At 35.1% G+C, this 25,158-nt stretch overlaps 1 protein-coding gene across 1 annotated transcript; it reads right to left on the bottom strand.

The window, feature by feature from the left end:
- Positions 1-23,341: 23,341 nt before the first annotated feature.
- LOC104893154 (E3 ubiquitin-protein ligase PUB22) lies at positions 23,342-24,948 on the bottom strand. The gene has a single exon (XM_010679238.4). The coding sequence runs from the start codon at positions 24,767-24,769 to the stop codon at positions 23,510-23,512; it is 1,260 nt and encodes a 419-aa protein (XP_010677540.1). The 5' UTR covers positions 24,770-24,948; the 3' UTR covers positions 23,342-23,509.
- Between the last annotated feature and the right edge of the window lie 210 nt (positions 24,949-25,158).

The following is a 25,158-nucleotide window of genomic DNA, read 5'->3' as shown; positions in this document are numbered from 1 at the left end:
CTTTTCCTTAGAATTCTAGATGAAGAATTGGGAGAAATATCCATGGGTGTTGGTGATTCAATTTTAGTGGATGAAGGAGAGGGTTTTTCGGCTTTGTGGGAGGAGAGAGAGTGAGAAGTGTTTTTGGTAGTCATGATTTGTGGAGAGTTTTTCGGTTTTATGAGAAGGAAAAAAAAATTTTTTTGTTTAAGGAAAGAATAATATAAAACCGTGTATTGTACACGTTTTATGAAAAAAAAATCTTCTATCTAATTAAAAAATATCTTCAACTAACTTGAGAGATATAAGGAAAAATCAGATTTTTAGGAAATAAAATCTGAACAGAATATTTTTGGTTTTTCGAATTTTAAAAAATATCTAAAGCGAATACGCTGGGAACAGCGTTTGGGAACAATGAATGGAAACAATGAAATTTTGCTACTTTGGAACTCCATTAATTCTTTTAATCCTTTGTCATCACTTAAGGCATAGAATTGCTTATGAACAATAAGGGGAATATTATTGACATTGGAGCAGTTTTAGCAGTTCACATTTTTACTTATACATATGAAATAATCATATAAGAATTGTGATGTATTTAAGCAAATAAAACATCGAAAATGCACATCCAGACATAATGCCAAAGAATTAACCCAAAGGGGAATTTTGTAGCAATCATTTCAATTTGATTAAGCCAAGTTCAAGTCTCAATTTCTCAAACCTATCTCTATTTAAGGGCTTTGTAAGATGTCTGCAATTTGACGTTCAGTCTACAGATCCATTTTAATAAGACCCTTTTCAACATTATCTTTCAGAAAGTGATGCCTAATATGGATGTGTTTGACTCTTGAATGATGACGGGATCTTTAGAAATACTAATAGCACTAGTATTATCACAATAGATGGGAACACATTCAAAGTAGATTCCATAGTCACGTAGTTGTTGTTTTATCCATAGCATTTGGGAACAACATGCTGCTGCTGCAACATATTCAGCCTCTGCTGTAGATAAAGCAACTGTGTTTTGCTTCTTGGTGCTCCAAGAAACTAAACTATGACTAAGGAACTGAACCATACCTGATGTACTCTTCTATTGACCAGATCTCCTGCATAGTCAGCATCCGCAAATCCTTTCAATTCAAAGGTATCACTTCTCGAATAGAATAGGCTTAAATCATCTGTTCCCTTGAGGTATCTTAGGATTCTCTTCACAGCTGTGAGATGAGATTCCTTTGGATTGGCTTGAAACCTTGCACATAACCCTACACTGAAAGCAATATCAGGACGACTTGCAGTTAGATATAGTAATGAGCCAATCATACCTCGATTTGGTTTGATCCACACTTATTCCTATAGAATCTTCATCCAATCTGGTTGAGATTCCCATAGGTGTATGATTTACTTTGGATGCCTCCAAACCATACTTTTTCAATAGTTCCTTTATGTATTTTTGTTGATGGATGTAGATTCCTTCTTCTGTTTGCTTGATTTGCAACCCCAAGAAGAAGTTGAGCTCACCCATCATACTCATTTCAAATTCTTTACTCATGAGATTAGCAAAGTCCTTGCACAAAGATTCATTAGTGGCACCAAATATAATATCATCAACATATATTTGAACAACTAATAAATGTTTTCCTTTTGATTTTAAAAACAAGGTTCGATCCAATTTTCCTCTTTTAAACTCATTTTCAAGAAGGAACTTAGAAAGTCTTTCATACCATGCTCTTGGAGCTTGCTTTAACCCATAAAGAGCTTTGTCAAGCTTAAAGACATGATTAGGAAATTCTTTATTTTCAAAACCTGGAGGTTGTTCTACAAATACCTCCTCATTAAGATAACCATTTAGAAAAGCACATTTTACATCCATTTGATACAATTTGAAACCCATGAAGGCAGCAAAAGCTATGAAGATTCTAATTGCTTCCATCTTGCAACTGGAGCAAAAGTTTCTTCATAATCAATGCCTTCCTGTTGATTGTATCCTTTCACAACTAACCTGGCCTTGTTTCTTATGATAGTTCCGAACTCATCTAATTTGTTTCGAAACACCCACTTTAAACCAATAACCTTGTTATGTTTAGGCTTAGGTTCAAGGTGCCAAACTTTGTTTCTTTCAAATTGATGAAGTTCATCCTGCATTGCTACGATCCAATCAGCATCAGTGAGAGCTTCTTCATGATTCCTAGGTTCCAACATAGAAAGAAAAGCATGAAAAGCACAAAAGTTTTTCAATTGAGATCTCGTTTGAGTTCCCTTATTTATGTCACTGATTATTAGTTCCACAGGATGGGAACGATGAGTTTTCCAAGGCTTTGGTTGGAAATCCTGGATGGAAACTTGGTTTCCTTGATCATCTTCATTTCCCTGTACTTGGGAACCAGGTTCAACAATAGTGGATTCATTCACTAGTCATCATCACTTAGTTCCTCTTCTTCCTCATTGGGAACAGGAACAGGATGTTGTTCCCTTGGCTTTGTTCCCATGACTTCGTCTTCCAAAGTCTCATCAATAAGACTTAGTCTTTTGTCAATCCTATTTCGAAGTCATCTTCAACCTGTGTGCTTGCATCAAATTTATCTGTTTCATCAAAAATAACATGCACACTTTCTTCTACACACATAGACCTTTTATTATACACTCTATAAGCCTTGCTACTAGAAGAATATCCTAAGAATACAGCTTCTTCACTTCTAGCATCAAATTTTCCAATATTTTGTTTCCCATTATTATGAACAAAACATTTACATCCAAATGTTCTGAAATATGTAATATTGGGCTTTTTACCAAAATACAGCTCATAGGGCGTTTTATTTAATAAAGGTCTTACCATGGCTCGATTTATAATGTGACAAGCAGTATTCACAGCTTCTGCCCAAAAGTTTTTAGGAAGACCACTAGCTATCAGCATAGTCCTAGCCATCTCTTCTAGTGTTCTATTCTTCCTTTCAACAACACCATTTTGTTGAGGTGTTCTAGGGGCTGAGAAATTGTGATCTAATCCGTTGTCTCTGCCAAAAGTCATCGAACTTAAAATTTTCAAACTCTTTACCATGGTCGAATCTAAGGTGAAATAACTTATGACCACTCAAATTTTGTACATTCTTTGTAAAGACAAGGAACTCATCCACTAGTACAAAAAAGGCAATTTGCGTCGGATGTGAGGCGCCTATTTGCGTCGGACTACGGTACGACGCCAAAGGCCTCGACGCAAATAACAAAAAATGATCTGCGTCGTATGCGGAAATGACGCAGATGGTTGAGCTATTTGCGTCGCACATTTATACGGTGCGACGCAGATGGCTCTCCCAGCCCACTTCAAAGGGTAATGTGCGTCGCACATCGCCTAGGGTGCGACGCAGATGAGTGATTTGCGTCGCACCTTGGGCTACGTGCGACGCAAATTGCAATTTTTTTTAAAAAAAAAAATTTTTTTATTAAAAAAACTAACGAATGCAGGAAAAGGAATGCAGGACATCCATTTAGAATGATATCATCAAATTAGATGAAAAACTCCTTCAAATTCCCAGATCTAAAAAAAATAAAATTACAACACTATGAACTTAGCAATAGAAGAAAAAAAAATTGAACACTACCAATTATCACGATTTCCAGATCTAAAAAAAAATAAAATAAAATTACAACAGCACTAGAAGAAAAAAAAATTGAACACTACAAATTATCAGCGATTTTCAGATCTAAAAAAAATAAAATAAAATTACAACAGCACTAGAAGAAAAAAAATTGAACACTACAAATTATTAGCGATTTTAAAAATACATTGAAAGAAAGAAAAACAAAACAACATATAATTCAGCATTACATCGCCATTTTCTTCACCATAAACTAGATCTATAAAAAAAATCAACTAAAACTAAATTCTAGAACCTTAATCTTCTTGAACTTCATCACGCACGCGTCGAGAACAAAATTGAATCTTGATGCACCGGAGATGAAGCAACCTTGAAAACGCAGCAACCTTGGAAACGCTATACGATGGAGATGGCGATATAGGTGGTACGGGTTTGAAATCCTAACTCAGATGTGGCAGTGGGAAACGCTATATGTTTCTGATCTGAGAGAATGGAGAGAGAAGGCAGTGGGAAAAATAATAGAGTTGAGCGTTGAGAGAAAAATAATATGGTGGAGATGGCGATGTAGGTGGTACGGGTGTTTTGATCTGAGAGAGAGGAAGGCAAACGGTTTGAGAGAGATTAGGTTTAAGTGGCTGAAAACGGCTGAGGTGCAAATGAGATATTAAAGTGGGCTTTTATATGCGGGCTTATCTGCGTCGCACACCTTAGCCCACGCGACGCAGATTTTTAGTTCTTTTGTTTAACATGCCAAAACGATTTGCATCGCATCCCCCTAAGCATGCGACGCAAATCAATAATGTGCGTCGCATGCTCCGTAGGTGCGACGCACATTGGTCCAAAAATCTCTTAGCAGGAGCGCGGTATATGCGTCGCACTCTCCTCACATGCGACGCACATTGTTAATTTGCGTCACATGTGAGGAGGGTGCGACGCATATACCGCGTACCTACTGGAGAGATTTTTGTGATTTGCGTCGCACAACTTCCCATATGCGACGCAAATCCCAACTGTGCGTCGTTTCCGTTTCTGTGCGACGCAATTGAGGGGATGCAAATCGTCCTTTTTCTACTAGTGATCATAAGTCTCGTCCTTGCTAGAAAGAAAAATAACCCAAGTAAATCTAGAGAAGTCATCTACAATTACTAACACATATTTCTTTCCACTCCGCTTTGTATCCTCATAGGTCCACATAAATCCATATATATTAACTCTAAAGGTTTGTGGTATTACCACATTCTTGGACTTGAAGGAAGACCTAACATGCTTACCTTTTGCGCATGCATCACACACATGATCTAAATGAAACTTAGTAGAGGGTAAACCTATAACTAGTTCTTTAGAACGCAGTTTGTCAAGCAAGGAAAAGCTAGCATGACCTAGACGCTTGTGCCATAAAAAAATCATCATCAATAACACTAAGGCATGTGAATTTGTTTCTGGGAACAAGGTTGAGATCCACGACATATGTGTTCCCTTTCCTTGTTCCTTCCAAAATGATATCCTTTGTGCTATTGTTGAAAATCAAACATTTTTCACAATAAACTTCACACAGTTCCCTCTATCACAGAATTGGGAAATACTTAACATGTTATGCTTTAATCCATCAACTAGAAACACATTATCTATGGAATGTGACGATGACTTACCAACTTTCCCATGGCAACTATGTTACCTTTCTTGTTGTCACCAAAAGTCACACTTCCACCATTATAGGCTGAGAGTGAGAGAAATCTTGATTTATCTCCAGTCATATGCTTAGAACAACCACTGTCTAGGTACCATGTGTTGTTCCCCCTCACTCCAACCTGCAAGAAAACTAATTGTTAGAGTTAGGAACCCAATCTTTCTTGGGTTCTTTTCCTTCAGGAACAATAGATTTCTTTTTCCAAATTACTCTACTTGTTTCCAAGTTCTCATTGATGCGACCAAGTCTTTTAGGACAAGAGTTCCTAAAATGACCAGTGTTCCCACAAAACATACAAACTTTATCACTTGGTAAATCAACTCTCTTTTTAGGTTTTTCAAATTTCTTTTTGTGATTAAAACCAAGACCTTCAGTTCGTTTTGTTTGAGGGTTCTTAATCCAGTTTGGAATAGGTAGCATTTTCTTTTCATTTCTCATTTGGTGTAGTTCCCCTACAAGTTCATTATTTTCAATTTCCAAAAATGAAACATGATTTTTCAATTCGTTTATTTCAGATTTGAAACTTTGCAAGGGAACTGACTTAATGTCAAATGAACTTACTTCAGGAACAAACTCTTTTAGTTGTGATAACTCAAGACTTAACAAGTAGTTCTCATTTTTAAGATTTTCGAAATCCTCTTTAATTTAAGATTTTTGTCAAACAATTCGAAAAATCTTTTCTCAATATCAATTCGAACACTTTTAAGCCAAGATGTATGTTCCTTTGCTACACTTAAAGCATGTTACATTGTTTTAGTTTAATGGTCTTCATCTTTGCAATCATTTACAGCGTCAACAATAAACTCAAATAATTTTTCTTTACTTAAAGAATTAAGACGAGTTTTGATGGTGTCTAGACTTGCCTCAAGAGATTCAATCTCTTCATCAGATTCGGAATTGTCAGCCATAAGACAGAAGTTTGCAGTCTCCTCATTGGTTGAGGATCATCTCTTCTTCGAGTCAGAGTCTCCCCATGCAGCAACCATAGCTTTCTTCATGTCAGATCGAGTATAGGAGTTTTTGTATTCCTTGTTCCTATCTCTGCTTCGTTCCCTTCCTTTGCCTTTTTCTTGTTCCCATTGGGGACAATCCTTGATGAAGTGCTCAGAACTGCCACACTTATGACAAACAAGTTTGTTAGAATATTTCTTATTTTTCCTTTGTAATCTCCATTTCTTCATGTTCCTAAACATTCTTTTGAATTTTCGGACCATGAGAGCGATTCTTCTTCATCAGTTTCTGAGTCTTCATCTTCATCAGCTTTTAAGGCAATCGATTTTTGCTTGGACATGTCTCCATTTTCATTGTCCAATTGCAACTCATGAGTCATGAGGGAACCAGCAAGTTGTTCCAAATTGAACTTAGTAAAGTCCTTAGTTTCCTGTAAGGCAGTTACCTTAGCCATCCAACGATCCCTAGGAAGGCTCCTTAGGACCTTTCGTACCTGTTCCTCAGATGTAATCACTTTACCAAGAGATGTTAGCTCATTAATAATATTAGTAAAGCGTGTAAACATGTCTTGGATAGACTCTTTTGATTTCATTTGAAAAAGTTCATATTGGTTCATCAAAAGATCTATTTTTGATCTCTTAACTTCACTCGTACCTTCATGAGTGACTTCAAGAAGATCCCAAATTTGTTTTGCGGTTTTACATCCCATGACACGATTGTGTTCATGAGGTCCAAGACCACAATGAAGAAGTTTTATAGCAAGAGCATTAATTTCCATCTTTTCGAAATCAGCTTTATCAAAATCAGATATAGATTTAGGAATTACCTCATTTTGTCATTAGTGGTAGTGACTTCAAAATCACCTACCTCTATGACTCTCCATACCTGGTAATTGTCGGCTTTGATAAAGATCTCCATTCTGTTCTTCCAGTAAGTGTAAAACTTACCATTGAACATTGGTGGCCTCTGCGTAGAGTACCCTTCTTCCAGTTTCTCTCTAGTATTCATATTTTTCAAGATCTTGAACTCAACAGGGTTTCCTGAATATTAGAGTTCCCGCTCTGATACCAATTGTTGTATAATATGAGCACTATAAGAGGGGGGTGAATTATAGTGAGAGAATAAGCTCTACTTTTTGCGGAATTAAAAGTAAACTTGGGAACAAACAATGGGAACACGAGAGATTTTACGAGGAAAAACTTCCTAGGCCTAGTAGGAAGAAACAACCTCGACCACAAGGGATTTTAAACAACTTTCCACTATAATAGGCCAAAACAACTCTGATTACAACCTATTACTTTTCTCTCGATTCTCAACTTAAGTCACTCAACTCAAGTTCCCAACGACAGTTCCCAACAACTGACGTTTTCTCTCAAACTTCACTCGAAGTTCCTTTCTCTTTCTCTTTCTCTTTCTCTTGCTTCACTCAAAGCTTTCTCACACTTACAAGAGTTCACTCAAACCCTTTTTCTCAAAAATACACTTTATAAAATAATGGAAGAGTAATAAACTCGATTAATGTAAGTATGAATTCTCTTAAGGAAAAGGCACTGACACTTTAGATAACTTAGACAAATTAACTAAGTCAGACACAATTTTGTCAAATGAATTAGGCGCCTATTTATAGAATTAAGACAAGACATGTTCTCCACAACTTAGACCATTATCACATGTTCTCCATGATGTTTAATTAATTAATTAAATTAAATTAATTATTCCATGTCATGTAAAGCATCCACTAATCCACTACTTCACTTCATAGAAGCAGTAACATATTACGTGGTTTTTGCAAAACTTGGAGAATAATTAAACTTATTTAATTTAATTAAATACTTGGAGGATAATTAACTTAAGCCACTAAATCCACTAACTACATAAATATGTAGCAGTAAACCTTAGGCGTGTAATCTAGATTTTGGAAATAAATAAATAAAATACTTTAGCTAGTTTTTAGGAAAAATATCTTTTTCAAAATCTTTTATAAAACCGGAAAACAGTTTTTATATTCAAAAATCCGAAAATTTTAAAACCGGAAATAATAAATTTTTCGAAAACTAAATCTTTTAAATAAAATATAAAAGATAAAATATATATTTTAAAAAGATAATATTTGAAAATCAGTTAATTTAAAATCAGAAAATCTTTTAAAATCTTTTCCTAACAAACTTAAACTAACTTCCTAAATATATGGATCTTAGTCAAATTATCCCTAAAAACTCTAACAACTATATTGGGCCACAATTATCTTAGGCGCACAATATTAGTCACTTAGAAGTTCCTAAATTAGTTTTAAGTCTTGTTCCCTAATTATTAAGTCTTGTTCCTTAGCCTTGTTCCTATAGTGCCAGGTCTGTTCCTTTCATGGGAACAGAACCAAGTTCCTTTGAGAATTCACCACGAACTTAATAAAGCTTTTACTCAACCTTAACAAGAAGATTAATAAATACCCTAATGTATTCTAATCTTCATTCCATGCTTGATTCTTCATCTCTCGAACATCTTTACTTCGATCTTGATTAATTCTCCGCTTTAATCTTCAATCAAGTATTCTCTTAGCTCGAGCATGAATTACCTTGCAACACCATAAATAAAATACAATATGTCTTTTGTGGTTAGGTCATCTTCAAAACTCAAGGGTCAACAAATTATCATATATACATCAGATCATAAATTAGATATGTATTACTTTTCTTTTAAACATTAAAGAAATTAAAAGGACGACTTTCAAGACGAGATTTCAGAATATGTCTTTTGGTGGCATCGGTACTAAGTACTTTATGGTTTTGGTCTTTGGTTGGTCTACTAATAGAAATCAATAGGTTTTTCCCATTCTAGTTATTAATATTCCCCTTTTTTATTATAGTTATTGATATTCCCCCTTTTTTTTATTCTAGTTATTGATACGAGAAAAGGTTAAGGAAGATTAGAGATAAAATCAACTATATGTGAGTAACCCCTCCCTATTTTTTTTCTAAAAAAAAAAAAGAAGAGAGGGGTTAGTCAAGAAGAAAAGTGGATTCAACTTCATCAAAACTTTTGTTCAGGCTCGAATGGAAATGGTTAAAACAATGCGGGTCTAGAGTAAGAGCATTATACACAATACTTAAATGAAGTACAGTGATTAGACATCTAATTAGAAACCTTTTGAATTGGGTTACGTAGTATTTCTTTACTTAATATATAAAAAAAAATTGAATTGTATATTTTTGCAACTTTTCTATTTTTTTCCTTTTCTTCAAGAAAAATAGAAAAGTTGCTTGAATCAAATATCCAAAAGAGGTTCATGGCTAAGGGTAAAATGTCCGAGTGCATGAGTAAAAGTTATTTTTGGAATGTACTAGTTGCGTTCTAAAGAGTGTTAATAAGCAATCACGAGGTTTTTCAGATATATTACTCAAAAGAATCGCCATAATACGCCTAGTCGATTGGAATTGTGAAAACTTTGTCCTTATTGTTACAAACATACAATTTATGGAGACACAAAGAAATAGATCGACCCAAACATCTCTCGATTAGCCTTTCAAGTAAGGGAACAAATCAATTTCACTATATACTATTTACTATTTTTTTGAGTACAAAATGAATTTCTATATTAAATTCATATTATTATTATTATTATTTATTGTTATTATTATTATTAATATATATATATATATATTATATGTAATATAAAGAAATATATATAAACAAATAAAATCTCATTTCGACTAGACCTAAAAAAAATTAGAATTAAGAATTTAGATTTTCAGTATAAGGAATAAACTAAACAAACTATGGATAAATCCAAGCTACCCTTCATTAAATCCAAACGATCTTTTCGTCGGTGTTTGCCCCCGATTTAATCAGGGGATCGAATTGATTATAGAAGCATGAGTTTAATTAGTCGATTTATTAGTGAACAAGGATTTTTTTATACATTCGACTATTCGAGTAAATTGATTGACCTTGAAACAACAACCATTAATTACTATTGCTATAAAACAAGCTCGTATTTTAGCTTTGTTACCTTTTCTTAATAATGAGAAACAATTTGAAAGAACCGAGTCGACTACTAGACCTACGAGTTTTAGAACACAAAAAATAATAATAATAAACTTATTATTTATTTAGTTGATAATTGAATTAAATCTAAATTTGATTGTCACGTCGTAAAATAATATATAAATTGGGAATTTTTTTTTGAATGGATTTGTTGATTTTTAATTTATTTTACCAGACTTATTCTACTCTATAGTACCGAAGAATAAATTTCGAACAACTTGATTTATATCATTTCGAGATATTTGTTGCAATCTTCTTTTTTTATAATCTCATTGCAAATCATATAAATACATTTCGGATTTAATATAGCAATTTGTGTAAGTATTTTACGATTAAGAAGCAACTGTATGTTTTCTCTTGTACAGATTGTGTATAGATTTGCTATATTTATTGCACACCCCCTTTTCGCGAATTACAGCGTTTATCCAAGTGATCCATAAACGACAAAAATCTCTCTTCTTCCTATCTCTATGTCGGTAGGCCAAACCAAAGCTCTTATTTTCTATTGAGCAATAGTTCGAGCATATCTTGAATAGACCCCTCGAAAGCTTGATCCAAATAAATGAATTTTTTTTCTTCGTCTTCGAGCTATATATCCTCATTTAACTTTTGTCATTGAATAAATGAAACTTTGATGAATAACTAGTTGGTTTTATTTCTTTGAGTTACTCTTTTTTCCCCTGGTCTATTAACAACAAAACGGATTTTTCCAATGTATAAAATTTAAATTTTCAATGGCTTTTGCTACTATTTTTTTTTTGTTTTTTTTCGACATTTCGCTTTAAAACAAGAAAAATTAAGTATAGATGATTAGAGAAATAGTGGGTTCCTTCGTTTCTATGGTTACCTTTTAAACGGCGAGAAAAATTGATAACTTGTATTTCTAAAATGTTATTGATAACTTGTACAGTTCAAACTTGTTGGCTCTACTCATGAATTATCTAGTAATAGGTCATTCACAATGAGATGCACCTGTACAGTAATGGTATCTAATTTTGAAGGTTAGCTAGATAGCTGACCATGTTAGTCCATTCTTGGAAGAATGGGAGGAGAATTTATTCGCTCTTAAAATAAGTTTCCCTGCTAAATGGATAACGTTAGCTATCAATGAGAAATTTTGTCTTATCTTAAACCCGGTTTGAACCAATAGAGACCATGAATTCATACCCAATAGCTAAATATATCTTTTTCATTTTATTCATTTTAGATTGTGACTGTAGTTTTATACTATTCACCAGTATTGATCATTGATACTGCAAAAATTGTTTCCCTTCGTTTGTTTTTGTTCAAGTTTATAATTTGAACGAGTCATGCATACACCTTAGTACATGTTCCTTGACGTTGAGGATATCTGTCTTGTGTTTCTAATAAATTGTTCAATAGTTGGCATTCTGAATCATATACATAATGGGCTAGTATTGATCAATCCTAACCGAATGTATTTCTAGTTACTAGATTAGTAAACTGGAATGGTAAACCTAGCAAGAAGCTAAGATAAAATTTCAAATGGTTAACTATTTTTATTCTACTGCTACAAGAATACTATGAAGGCTTCGTTGCTTTAGATATTTATTTCGTCTGTAGTTTAGCAATTTCAAAGTTTCTTTTTGATCTGAAAATTAAGGAAGAAAGCTTTTTTCTATTCTTTCAAATATAAAATAGAGTCTTTTTTTATGACAAAAAAAGCTTGTGACGCTGAAATGGGCTCCTGATAAAAAAAATTTGGGAATACACTTCATCTCATACTACTCTTTCGATACATAATGGAATGATTTGAAAATAAAATTGAACAAAATTTTCTCATATCAAATTCAAAAGTGCTATGCTATTATTAGTAAATATTAATACTCCATCCGTCCCATAATACTCTTGACACTTATCAGGGCACGTAGTTTTAAATGATAAGTTGTTGTTTGGTTATCAATTGTTATTTTATTAAAAAAAAGTAGATGTGATAGATGTTAGTATGTAGTAAAAGTAGTATTATTTTATTTGGTGGAGAGGGAGTGTGGACCAATGAGTAGAGTTGGTAGATGTAGGAGTATTATTATTTCATTTGGAGGAGAGAGAGTGTGGGACAATGGTTAAAAGATACTCCCTCCGGTCTTTATTAGCTCGCCCGTATTCCTTTTTGGGATGTCCCTTATTAGTTTACTCATTTCTTTTGTTTATACTTTTGGAATGGGACCATCAACTTTCCATCATACATACATTTAACTTTAACATAAAATAATAAATGGATAGTCTTCTTTTTTCTATGTCCCACAATATTGTTTCTATGTCCCACAATATTGTTTCTCCTAAAACTTTGTGCAAAAGAAACGGGTAAACTAATAAAGACCGGATGGATTAGAAGGATTAAAATAATAGTGGATCATATCCAAAAATAAAAGTGTGAAGAGTATTAAGGAACAGATGAAAAAAGAAAGTGTAAAGAGTATTTTGGGACAGATGGAGTAGTATTTCATATGGTGAACGCATAGTATTATTTTTTCTCTCAAATAAAAAATTCATTGGCACCAAGCGTGAGGAAATGCTAAACAAGATAAAAGATCCTATTCAAGCAGCCAACCCCATACATATTGTATGTACATCTGGCCGCTTAAATTGCATGGTATAATAATAGTTACTCCGGGTATTACCCATCCGCCAGGAGAATTTATGATGGCCAATAAGAATTTCCTATAATATATACATCTTTATGTATTATTTGTTTTTCTTTAATTGCTATATTGTTTCAACTTTTCTTATTTGGGATACTTGACCCACCTAAATGTAATACTATTATATTTGTTTCTATATTTCCATCAAAAAGTACTATTTTTTCACTTTTATCCATCATTTTATTAACTGGTTGTTTGGCAATTGGCTGTTGGTTGTTTGGCTTTTGATTGTTTTAGTTGGCTTGTTTGACTGGCTGGAAGCGTTGGTTGTATGTATTGGCTTTTTAAGGTGGTTGTTTAAACCAGCTGTTTGCAAAAGTGTTTGGTAAATTAGTTGTAGTTGTTGGCTATTTATTAGAGATATGGGGGCCAACAAGTCAAAAGTCAATCCAAAAAGTTACTTCGGGTAGCTTTTTCATTATGGCTTAAAAGTCAGCTTTTCAGTCAAACAAAAAGCCAATAACCAATTACTTTTTTTTGGCTGTTTGACCAGATTGAAAAGCCAAAAGTCAATGAAAAACTATTTACCAAACATGGCCTAAATGAGTTAAAAGTATAAAAGTGATATTGTCTAATATTTTTGACATAACACATTAATATAACTAGCAATTAAAAAAAAATGTAGGGAATACATAAATAATCTCAATAGACATTTAAAAGAAATGTCATATTTAACTTATTATTGAAAGAGAACGAAATGATAGTCAAATTTCACCACTTCATCTTCCACCTCTACCAATTATAAATCAAACAAGTTGGACAATATTGTGCTTTAAAACAGACATACCACAAATGTCGAGTCACCTCGCATGTTCTAATCACATTTTACAAACCACTTTAATCTTTTTTTGCAAAAGACCATATATCATTTAACAAAAAGGGAAATTAAAGTTGTAGTCTACATCATAATATAGTAAAAGATGGATGATTAGTAAATAAGGACTGAAGAAGTGACTACTCTAAGAAGTTTCCATAGAAAAGCCATGGGAGAATTCCTCAAAAGCTTTAAGCAATATTCAAATGGACAAGAGTTAACAACTTTCAACATTAGACATAGAACGATCTTCACTATTGCAAATTAAAAATAATAGACAACAATTAATGAAGAATGTGTCCTCTTCATATAAGACAACATTTTATCGTGTAGTATAATCTTGGTTTGAGCACAACAGTCAAAGACCATGTATAGTGTGCAAATGTTGACTAGAACTAATTTTTAAAGTTTTCATAGACTAAGCTATACATATGGTGTACGAATAGCTCTCAACTACTTGTGCTATTAGTCTTTTGCAATAGACCTTGTCAAAATCATTAGGAAAAAAAAAAAAGAGTAGAAGTAATACTAGTATGTCCTACTTTAGAATTTCCCCTCAACTGTCCTATACGGCTATACCTGTATTCTACGAAAATTTCATAAAAGTCGTGAATTCATTTTAAAAATATAAAATGTTTTCGCGTTTTAGAAACCTCAAGGACAAACTTTTTGGGGTTGAATTTCATAATTAGTCTATTTTTTTCATTTTCATATAAAATGGGCTTTGCTAAACGACGCCCTAAAATTTCCTAGTAACGCCCTAAATACGGTATTTTTATACTGTATTTATATAATTGTCTTTCTTTCTCTCTCCTACCCTTGACTCACTCTCTAATTTTTTTCAGATTTTTTACCCTTCTTCCTCCCCTTTCTCTCCCATCTTCTCCCACTCACCACTAGACACCGATACCACCGCACAACCACCGCCGCACCACCACCGCCGGAACACCACTGCACCACCACCGCCGCACTACTATCCCGACACACCACCACCGCATACCCCACCATCACCCCCTCAGTTTTTTTTTTCAATTTACAGTGATTTTTTTAATAAAAAAGTAAGGAGAGGCGTCCACCATGGACGCCCCACCACCGGTGGAGGCGCCCATGGCAGGCGCTCCACCACATGGTGAGGCGCCTGCCATGGGCGCCTCCACCGGTGGTGGGGCGTCCATGGTGGACGCCTCCCTTAATTTTTTTTAAAAAAAAAATCAAAAAAAAGATTGCAGAATCTATGGTGGCTTTCTTCAGTTTTAAGTACTTTAAGATTCCTTCATGCTTGTGAGTTGTGATGCTTCCATTGCAAATCTGAAGATTTTTACCAGTGTCATTTCGTCATGAATTACTTTACAATACTAGGGTTAAGTGGAATTCTTATGCTGGTAAAAAAAATTCAATGGTTACGTGAATAGAAGTCTCAAAAAAAATGGTGGTGGTGATGGGCATCTATTGTGGAAGATGTGGTGGTGATGGGGCTTGAAGGTGGTGGAAGAAGAAGGGGAAATGAAGCTTTGATGGAAGGGGATAAAGTGAGAAAAGAAATAAAATGTAAAAGAAATAAAATGTATAAAAATATTGTATTTTATACGTATTTAGGGCGTAAATAGGAAATTATAGGACGTTATTTAGAAATCCAGTATAAAATTCGTATATGTTATTCATGTCCCTGCAACACAGTTCTTTACTTATGAGTTATGACATTTCTCATTTAACAGCATCATTTATGATAAACTAAGTCAAAATATTATTGAATTAACCCTTTAAAAAAATTTCCTTTTTAATCTTGGAGTTGCAACTTACAAACTTCAACCTCTCTTATAATATACATTCGAAACCTTCTTTATTAGACATCATTATTAATATATGAATCTTGCAGACATAAAAACCTGAAAACCATGTTATCTAAAAACTTCAATTTTTCCCTATCAAAACTAAATTAGGTAAAAAAAAAAAAAAGGGGACTCCTAATTCATAGGTAAAAAAAGAAAGAAAAAGGGGGACTCCTAATTCAACATAAACCTAGAAAGCTCAAGAGAGTATTCAACATGTACACCATTGTGAACATTACTAAGAGACATTTCAAATTTAGAAATATTTGCAAAGAGGATAGAAGAATCATCTCTCCGCATTGAAGTAACATAATGCACAAGAACTTTACAGAAATGAAAAAGATCATTAACAAAACCTAAGTGGATAAGCTTCAGGCTCCCATATCTCTGATGAAAGAAAAACCAGGTTTTTGAGTGGAATAATCAGTAGTCTAGATGAAATACTCCATGCACACTACAAACAACAAGAGATAATATATGACAAATTGCACACTGCAAGCAATTCAAAAGGTTTAATTTTACTACACAAAATTTTTTGGTGTAACCGTTACATCATATGTAAGTGATGGTGTAATAACTCATTCGAACATGTGAAATCCGCAACCCAAAACCTCCTCCTTGTCTCTCTCCTTTATTTCAATCCCCCAAGAATTTGAATTCCCCGGTCATAGTACCCAATTTTTTACTGTCTTAATTAACGGTTTGAATCCCACATAAATCTTTTGTTAGACTAGTATGAATTTAATAGGAAAATTGAAGTTGCCACCCTATAATATCTGAGCATGGACATATTTATTTAAAATAATCATTTTAAAATCAACTTAAGAATTTTATTTAAAATGATGATGACTTTATATATATGAGCAAGATCACATAAAAATGTTCCTTACATGAGAAATGAGAATGAATTTCAACCACATGATTAGATTAGAGTTACAACACTTTTTTATCAGAGTATACCCTCTTAACAAATTTTGAGACCAAAATAGAAAAATTTTCTTTTTGATTTTTTTTCTAATATTATTTTTTTGTTGTTACATCACTTTTTCATTAGAGTTACATCAGTTATAGCTCGTAAAATTCATTCTCGTTTCTCATGTAAGTATCCATTCTCATATGAACTCACTTCTATATGTATATATATGAGAATGCATACTTATATGAGAAATGAGAATGAATTTTCCACGCTATAACTCTTATGAATAAGTGATATAACTCTAATGAAAAAGTGACGTAACTCCAAAACCAAAATATTTGGAAAAAAAAATTCAAAAAAAACAAATTTTTTTTTGAATTCAAATTTTTTTAGAGGGATATAACTCTAATGAATAAATGTTGTAACTCTAAACCAATCGTGTGGTTGAGATTTATTCTCATTTCTCATGTAAGGAGCATTCTCATGTGATCCTGCCTCTATATATATATATATATATATATATATATATATATATATATAGGCAAGATCACATGAGAATGCCACTAGTAAAATAAATTCTTATTGTTGCGGTGGTATTGTTGCGATTTTACCCATACGCATCAATATATCACGTTAAAATAAAAGGGAAAATATATATAAAATTACCATATTGCTGCGGTTTTAGCAAAAACCGTAGTAATATATATATAAAAAAATTAATATATTGATGCGGTTCTTGTCAGAAACCGCAGCAATATCCCTTACAAGCTCAGTACAACTTAGGGTTTTTAGCGCTCTCTCACGCCTCTCTCCTCATTCGCCTCTCTCCTTATTCATTATTTCTCTCTCCTCTTTCAGACTCTCCTGCTTCGGCCCTCTCATTCTTCGACCCTCTAATCTTTTTCGTCCTCACAGAGAAGATGGCGAAGCAACGCCTAAGTTCTTCGACCCTATCATCGTTCACCGAGAAGATGGCGAAGCAACTCCCTAAGTTTTTCGACTCTTTAATTTCATCGTTCATCGAGAAGATGGCTGAAGATGAGTTCGCCGCCTCCGATAAGTTTAGTGGCTGTCATCCATGGTGAACTTCGCTTACATCTATGTTAGAGTTTGAGTCGAATATGGGGTTATTTCTGTCTTCTTCAAACCCTCTCACCAACGTCGTCTTCCTCAAACCCTCTCACCAACATCGTCTTCTTCACAACCTATTTTCGTCGGTCACAAAATCTTTGCGGTCATCGTTCGCACCTCTCTCACGGCCCGTCGTCCGCCGTCGTTCAAGATCCCCTGGTTTTAGAGGTGGGCATGGGTCGGGCCGACCCAGCATGATTTGGGCCCGGCACGGCACGACCCCGCTCGAGACCCGACCCGGCCCGTTGGCCGCTACGTGGGCCACGCGCCTGTCATGGTCAAGAAATTTTATTTCCGGCCCGCGGGCCGAACGCATCTTTGCTTTGTTTTTTTACCCTAAAACAGTAAAAATACAACATAAAACATGGGCCGGCACGCAGGAAGCACGAGCCCGGCCCGCGGGCCCGTGGAAAATTTTTTGAAATTTCAATCCCAGCCCGCCCCGCCATTTACTCAAGCCCGCGGGCCAAGCATGTGATCTGGCCCAGCCCGGCCCATGCCCACCTCTATCTGGTTTGAAGATATGTTTTGTTGATTTTACTTTTTTCTTTTTTATTAGTTTTATACTTCTGTTTTATTTTTAAATCTGTGTATATCTCCTAATAAAAAAACCTATTTTTACTCGATCTACTGTCTGCTCACCGGCATCAAATCTCGAGGAGCGAACATGCTTACTATTTTCACTATCTGAAATTATTTTCACTGTGTATCTCATTGGCATCAAATCTACTACCTTAAATTTTCACTCGAATGACAAAATGCACAAAAAAAAAGAAGACCTATTTTTGTACCTGTTGCTGCGGTTTCTGGTAAAAATCGCAGTAATATGCTTATTAATTATTATAAAATAGAGTATGTTGTTGCAGTTTTCCCTATGAACCGCAATAATATACTGAATTTTTCTAATATAAAATTAATATATTGCTGCGATTTTCGCTATAAACCACAGTGATATGTTAAAATCTAGCGGTTAAAAACCGCAGCAATATATTAATTACCTATTGTTGCACCCTTAATTGATGCGCGGCCAAAACCGCCGCAATAGACCACTTAATGACCGCAACAATAAGCATTTATTTTACTAGTGTGCTCCTTACATGAGAAATGAGAATGAATCTCAACCACACGATTGGATTAGAGTTACAACACTTGTTCATTAGAGTTATATCCCCCTCAAAATTTTGAGCCCAAAATCTTTTAATTTTTTTTTTTCTTCTAATACTCATTTTTTAGAGTTACATCACTTTTTCATTAGAGTTACATCACTTATTCATAAGATTTATATTGCGTAAAATTCATTCTTATTTCTCATATAAGTATACATTTTTCTTATATGAAATCACTTCTCTCTCTCTCTCTCTCTCTATATATATATATATATATATATATATATATATATATATATATATATATATATTAAAGGATTTTTAGAAAACTCGTATTTTTTACCATGAGAGAAGATTCGAGGTTTATTTAGGTTAAGAGGTTGTGAACGTTTGGAATTCATCTCCTCTTCCGTTCTAAAGAACAAGATCTTACTAATGCATTATTTTCCATTTTAAGTAATCATGGCTATTTATAGAGATAGGTTTTAGCATTGAAGTTGCACTACGTACCAATCATTGTGAGATTGAAATTCACTCAGCATGGAGCAAAAACTTTATAGTTTGGTCTATGTTTTATCCTAAAAGGTCAATTCTACTGGGGATGAGGAAAAAAGAAAGGCAATATGGTTTTGAAATAGACTACGGATAACTCTTCTATAAAGTTAGACAAATCCATTTGGATTGAGGTAATTACTCCAGTTAGTGATACTAAATAGGTTTGAGGTAATCACACCAATTAGTGATATCGATTAAGGTTGTGGTTTTCTCTCCAATTAGTGATACCAACTTGCCTTTTAAATAAAGGCTTGAATAAGAAATTTGCCTCCTAGTTATGGAATTTTAGATTGACACAATTATTAATAAGTATTCTTAATGGAAATCTTAATAATCCTATTTCAAGATTATTAATTCATATTGAGCCGAATGGTCAATCTGAAATAGAGCTTAGAGATTACTTCAAAAGAAAAAAATGCTAAAAACGGCCTAGAGAGAGAAACTCTACCTTCTCTCTAGGATCCAATGGAACAGTAACTTGTTTGTTTCTGCAAAACTTTCCTCAATACAGTGTATTGGTGCCATGGCAAGGAAATCGAGTGGAAATAATCAAGGGAGTAAGAATGGAAGGGGTAAAGAGAAGACTAGAGGTCCTACTTCTGACTCTCAAGCTTTGAGAACTTGATCAATGGAGGACATCTTAGGCATTGAGGCGCTAGACTTTGGCTTGGGAATAGGTCAACCTATGACACCTCAATCATCTTTGAATGAGAGCAGAGTTCAGTTTGAAATCAAACACACCTTCAATGAATGGCTTCAGTCCATTCATAGGAGTTCAGATCAGGTGAGATCTCAATCTGCTCGAGGAAATGCTACTAAGAGAGGTATGGTTTCTGCTCATATTTTTCATCAAGTGGATGATGTTGCAAGTGTGGATAAGGAGAGGGATAATGATGATGTTGATTAGATAGGAAAAGAGGACATTAATCACATGGAACCTGTTACTATTGAACTTGAGGATATACAGGTTGAGATTGATTTCTGGAATTCATCTCTAATCTGATATGTCCTAGGAGCTAATCCTCCCAGTCATTTCATGGAAGGTTATGTGAGGAGAATATGGAGGAATTACAAGGTGGATAAGGTAGCATTGGTTAAGAGAGGGATGTTTTTGGTGAGATTTCAGACAATAAATGCTAGAGATCAAGTATCAGCAGGCCATTTCTTCTTTGACAAGAAACCTTTGATAATGAAACCATGGACCTCTGAAATTGATTTTGAGAAGGAAGATATCAAATCAGTTCCAGTATGGGTTCAATTGAAGTTGAGCTTGAAGTATTGGGGTGAGAAATCATTGCACAAGATTGCATCTCAGATTGGAGATCCAATTAAGAGGGATGATGCTACTAGAAATAGAGATAAACTGCAGTATGCACGAATTTTAATTGAGGTTAGGATGGATCAGTAGCTACCTGAATCTGTGCAATTCTGGAATGAAAAAGGGGAGCTAACAGAAGTTCATGTAGTATATGAGTGGAAGCATATACAATGTGCTCATTGTAAGGGTTTTGGACACTTATCTGAGGTGTGCCGATTGAAAAAACCTAAGCAGGTATGGAGGCCTAAAAACAAAGAGGCAGATCCAGTTGAGGCTAGGGTTGTAACAACAACAACTGGAGAAGAGAAGGAAGTGCAGAGGGATATAGACCCAGAAGGATTTCAAAGAGCATTAAGACCTATAAGAGTTAGGCAATCATTAGGTCCTCCCACTACAACACAGAACACATTTCAAGCACTACTAGCAGATGCTGGTGATAATGAAGCTCAGGTGACAGAAATACAAGAAGGTGGGGAGAGCCTCCTACTCTGAATGGATAGAGTCTTGTGCTGGAATGTAAGAGGTCTCAACAACACCAGGAAGCAGTTGGAAGTGAGAAATTATATCCACAAGAATGCAGCAGGTATTGTTGGCCTCTTAGAGACCAAGGTAAAAGCTCATAACCTTGGTAAACTGTATCAACAGGTGTGTTTAATGGTTGGTGTTTCACTTCTAATTCCAGCTAGAATGATAGAGGTAGAATTTTGATAGCATGGAAACCTAACAATTTTCATTTGACTATATGTAAATGCTCTGCATGCACAACTCATTCATTGTTATATTAAGCCTGTCAATGGAAGTATGGGTTTTTTTTTATTACATTCATATATGGATTTAATGAGAGAAATGGAAGAGTGGAGTTATGGGAAGAGTTGAAGCTTGTTAATACAATTGAACCATGGTTGCTATGTAGAAATTTCAATTGTATAATCAGCACTGAATTGAGGGTAGGAGCTCTTGTGAGGGAAGCTGAAATGGTTGATATGAGAAAATGCATGCTATTTTGTGGTATCCAAGATATCAAAAGCTTAGGTAACTCTTTCACATGGAACAATATACAGGAGGGTGCTAACAGGGTCTTTTCTAAGCTTGATAGAACGCTAGCAAATCAAGCTTGGATACATGGTTTTCCATCAGCTGAAGTCTCCTTCCAGAATGAAGGACAGTTTGATCACACACCAGCATTACTTGTTGTGTATCCAAGTGTACAACAGGTAAAATACCTTTTAAGTATTTCACCATGTGGAGAAATTCTCCTAAGTTCCTAGATATCATTAGGAGGGTTTGGAGTAGAGCAACTTAGGGTACAAAGATGTATCAAGTAATGAAGAAGCTAAGAAGCACTAAGGCAGAGCTGAAAATATTGAATAAAGAAGGTTTTTCTGATATTCAAGCAGCTGACATCCTAGCTTACAACAATATGATGAGTGCTCAGCAGCAGTTACACATGAATCCAAGAAATCTATAAAGGGCTGAGGAGGAGCTGAGAGCTACAAACAAATATAAAGTGACTCATCAGGCTTATCTGGAATTCTTGTCCCATAAAGCCAAAGCAAATTGGATCAAGGATGGTGATGAGAACACCTCCTTGTTTCATCAGAGTATAAGAGCAAGAAGATTGCAGAATCAGATTCATAGTATATATGATGCTGAAGGAACATGGTGTGATGAACCAAATGCAGTCTCTCAAGCTTTCATAAAATATTATTAGGATCTTCTTGGTGGTAATATTACAGGAAGGAAGCAAGTTCTACAGGAAATTGTTCAAGAAGGGCCTCTTATCACAGATGAACATAGGGTTATTTTAACTGCTCCATACACTATGGAAGAGATTAAAAAAGCACTATTCTCTATTCCAGGTTGTAAAGCACCAGGAACAGTTGGTTTTGGATCCTACTTTTACAGGGATGCATGGCCAGTTATAGGAGAAAAAGTGGTGGCTGCAGTGATAGATGTGCTCAAGAGTGGGAGAATTCTGAAAGAGGTAAATACTACTGTTATAACATTAATCCCCAAGACTAAGTGCCATAAATATGTTACAGAATTTAGACCTATCTCCTGTTGTAATACATTGATACCACTAGGCTTCAGGATTGGCTAGTTAAACCGTTCATTGTAGGAAAAACATATAGACCGATAAAAATGAGGTCATAATATAAAACAACCGATGACTTACCATTAACATGACTCAATCTAAAACCCTGGCTTGCTCGGTATTTCAAGTAAGAGGAATACTTCACATCAGACATTCTACAAACACTCACACTAGCTAATTCAAAAAGGTGCAATCCCATGTTGCCTAATAGAAGATCCTGCTCATAAGTGCTTATGACATGATAAAAATCACGTAACTTAATCCAAGACTCATTACACATGAATCTTTCTCAAATTCTTTTTTATAGCACAATTTTTAAAATTAGGCAAAATTGGCCTCAACATCCTGAACTAAAGCTCAAGTGCACCCAACACCACCAAATATGATAATAGCCTAAACACCACCAACTATGGGGTGGGTGCAGTATGTACCACAAACTACTGGGTAGCGTACATTTTGTACCATCGCATAGTTGGTGGTGTTTGGGCTACTAGTCGTAGTTGGTGTTGTTGGATGCACCCGAGTTATAATTTAGAGTGTTGAGGCCAATTTTACCTTAAATAAGCAAAAAGCTAAGTGTCGTGAAAAAAGCGATTGAAATAATGTAAATACTCAAACGGAATAACGCGAAAGTGTTAATAGAAACTTTTGGACGAATTAATATGAGAAAAAGAATTGGTCCTTAAAAGGTTTCTCCAATTATATCTAATCTTATTGTTTTATCCAATGAATAATAAATCTTGTATATACACCCAAATAATGGTATAGACACCCAAGCTATTCCATCTTAATTTTTCTACTGATCTAATGCAATACTATTTGATGATCTAATTAAAATGAACCAAAGACATGAGTAGGAGCACAAGGAGAGTTCCTCCAAGCCCTAGCATGCATCTTCAAAATCTCTCTAGCCCTTTCCTTAGTCTTAGCCTCACAATCCACTTGCAAAACCAAGCACAACTTAATCACCACCCCAAGCTGTAGCATCTCCTGTATCACACTAGCGTTTGCAGAAAACCTTGAAATCGCGTACAAGATCCTTACTCCCCTCTCTGTAGCAAAATGAGACACTCTTAGGATCTTCTTCGACACTACAGCCAAGCCCGCAGCATGGTCTAGTAGTTCCGCCCTCCCCTCAGCACAACCGCTAAGTTGGTCCAACACTGCAAGCACCATCTCACTAGTCCTCTTATCGTTACACTCAAGGAGGAGGTCAACCATCACTCGCACCGCCCCAGCCTCAGCAATCCTAACCTTGTTCCTCCCCCAAGGGCACGCTAGAGCCAGCACTTTAAGCGCGGCCCTAGTAGCCTTAGGGGAGACATCATCCTTAATCAACTGGACCACCTCCACAAAATGCTCGCGCTTAAGAGCAACAGCTTGTGTTGGCTCGGCTACTTGTACCAATTTTTTCATCAACTCTATAGCATACGCCCGTGACTCATAATTGCTCTTTTGCATGATCCTTACCAAGGAACCCACCAAGGCTCCTTCATTGTCCTTCAGCAGCTTCTTCAATACCATCTCATCGGATATTTGAAGATGAGTGAGGATGCTCAATGCTTGATCGCTAACCGTACTTACCATCAAGCTCATGCTACATCTTTCTTCTTCATTTTCACCTAAGATTACGAGACGAGCCAAGAACTCGGCAACTCCGGGGGTAGTCTCTAAGCAACGCTTGTTAGCGCTGCTTTCTACGGCCATAGACTTAATCTTGTTAAGGTTCTTGACAAGACCAAGAGGGGACGTGTTTGAGGCTTCATCAATGAGCTTTAAAATCTGTGCTTTCGTCGCAGGCGGTTTCGGTGTAGGGAAGCGTTCAATGCCGTAGGAAGCGTTGAGAGTGCACCATGATTGAATTAGTCGTCTAAGCGTGTGGTTAGGTGTGAGAAAACTGTCGACGGTGTCAACATTGAGGGCTTGTTTGGTTGTTGGACAAGTAGTGTTGTTGTTGATAAACACCCATTTTTCTATGTTTTCACGATCATAAGTTATTCCAGTAGAAATTGTTACTGGATCCTTCATGATCTCCAAGGAGATTGGGCACAAGAAAAATGGTGGCACATCGATTTCTTCTTGATGATCCATTGTTTGACTTTTTGGTTGACTTTTTATTGAACTTTTGATTAAAACTGGTTTATATGAGAGTGAATGTAAAAGGGTTGGAAGCTATAAAATTGAAGAGTTAATGTGTGTTGCTGGTTTGAGAATAGGAAAAGAAGACGCCCCTTATATATGTATGAGAGGAGAGAGAAACTAATTCAAAGATAGGATGAAGTCAAACACGGAAAAAACAAACAAATTTGGAAAAAAGGACTTTTCAAACTTATTGGAGAAGACTAAATAGTTGTAATGAGAGGGATATGCATGCACAATCAGCTGTGTAGTTTTTTTTTTTTTTTGACTTTCTCTCTCTTACTAGGAAAGAAAGGGAACCTCGTGGTTTTATTGATTAAAGTCCATGCATGATGCATGAT

This window comes from Beta vulgaris, chromosome 5, assembly GCF_026745355.1.
Source record: "Beta vulgaris subsp. vulgaris cultivar EL10 chromosome 5, EL10.2, whole genome shotgun sequence".
Classification (NCBI taxonomy): domain Eukaryota; kingdom Viridiplantae; phylum Streptophyta; class Magnoliopsida; order Caryophyllales; family Amaranthaceae; genus Beta; species Beta vulgaris.
The sequence above is the reverse complement of the archived record's forward strand: the minus strand, read 5'-3'. Positions and strand labels throughout refer to the sequence as shown.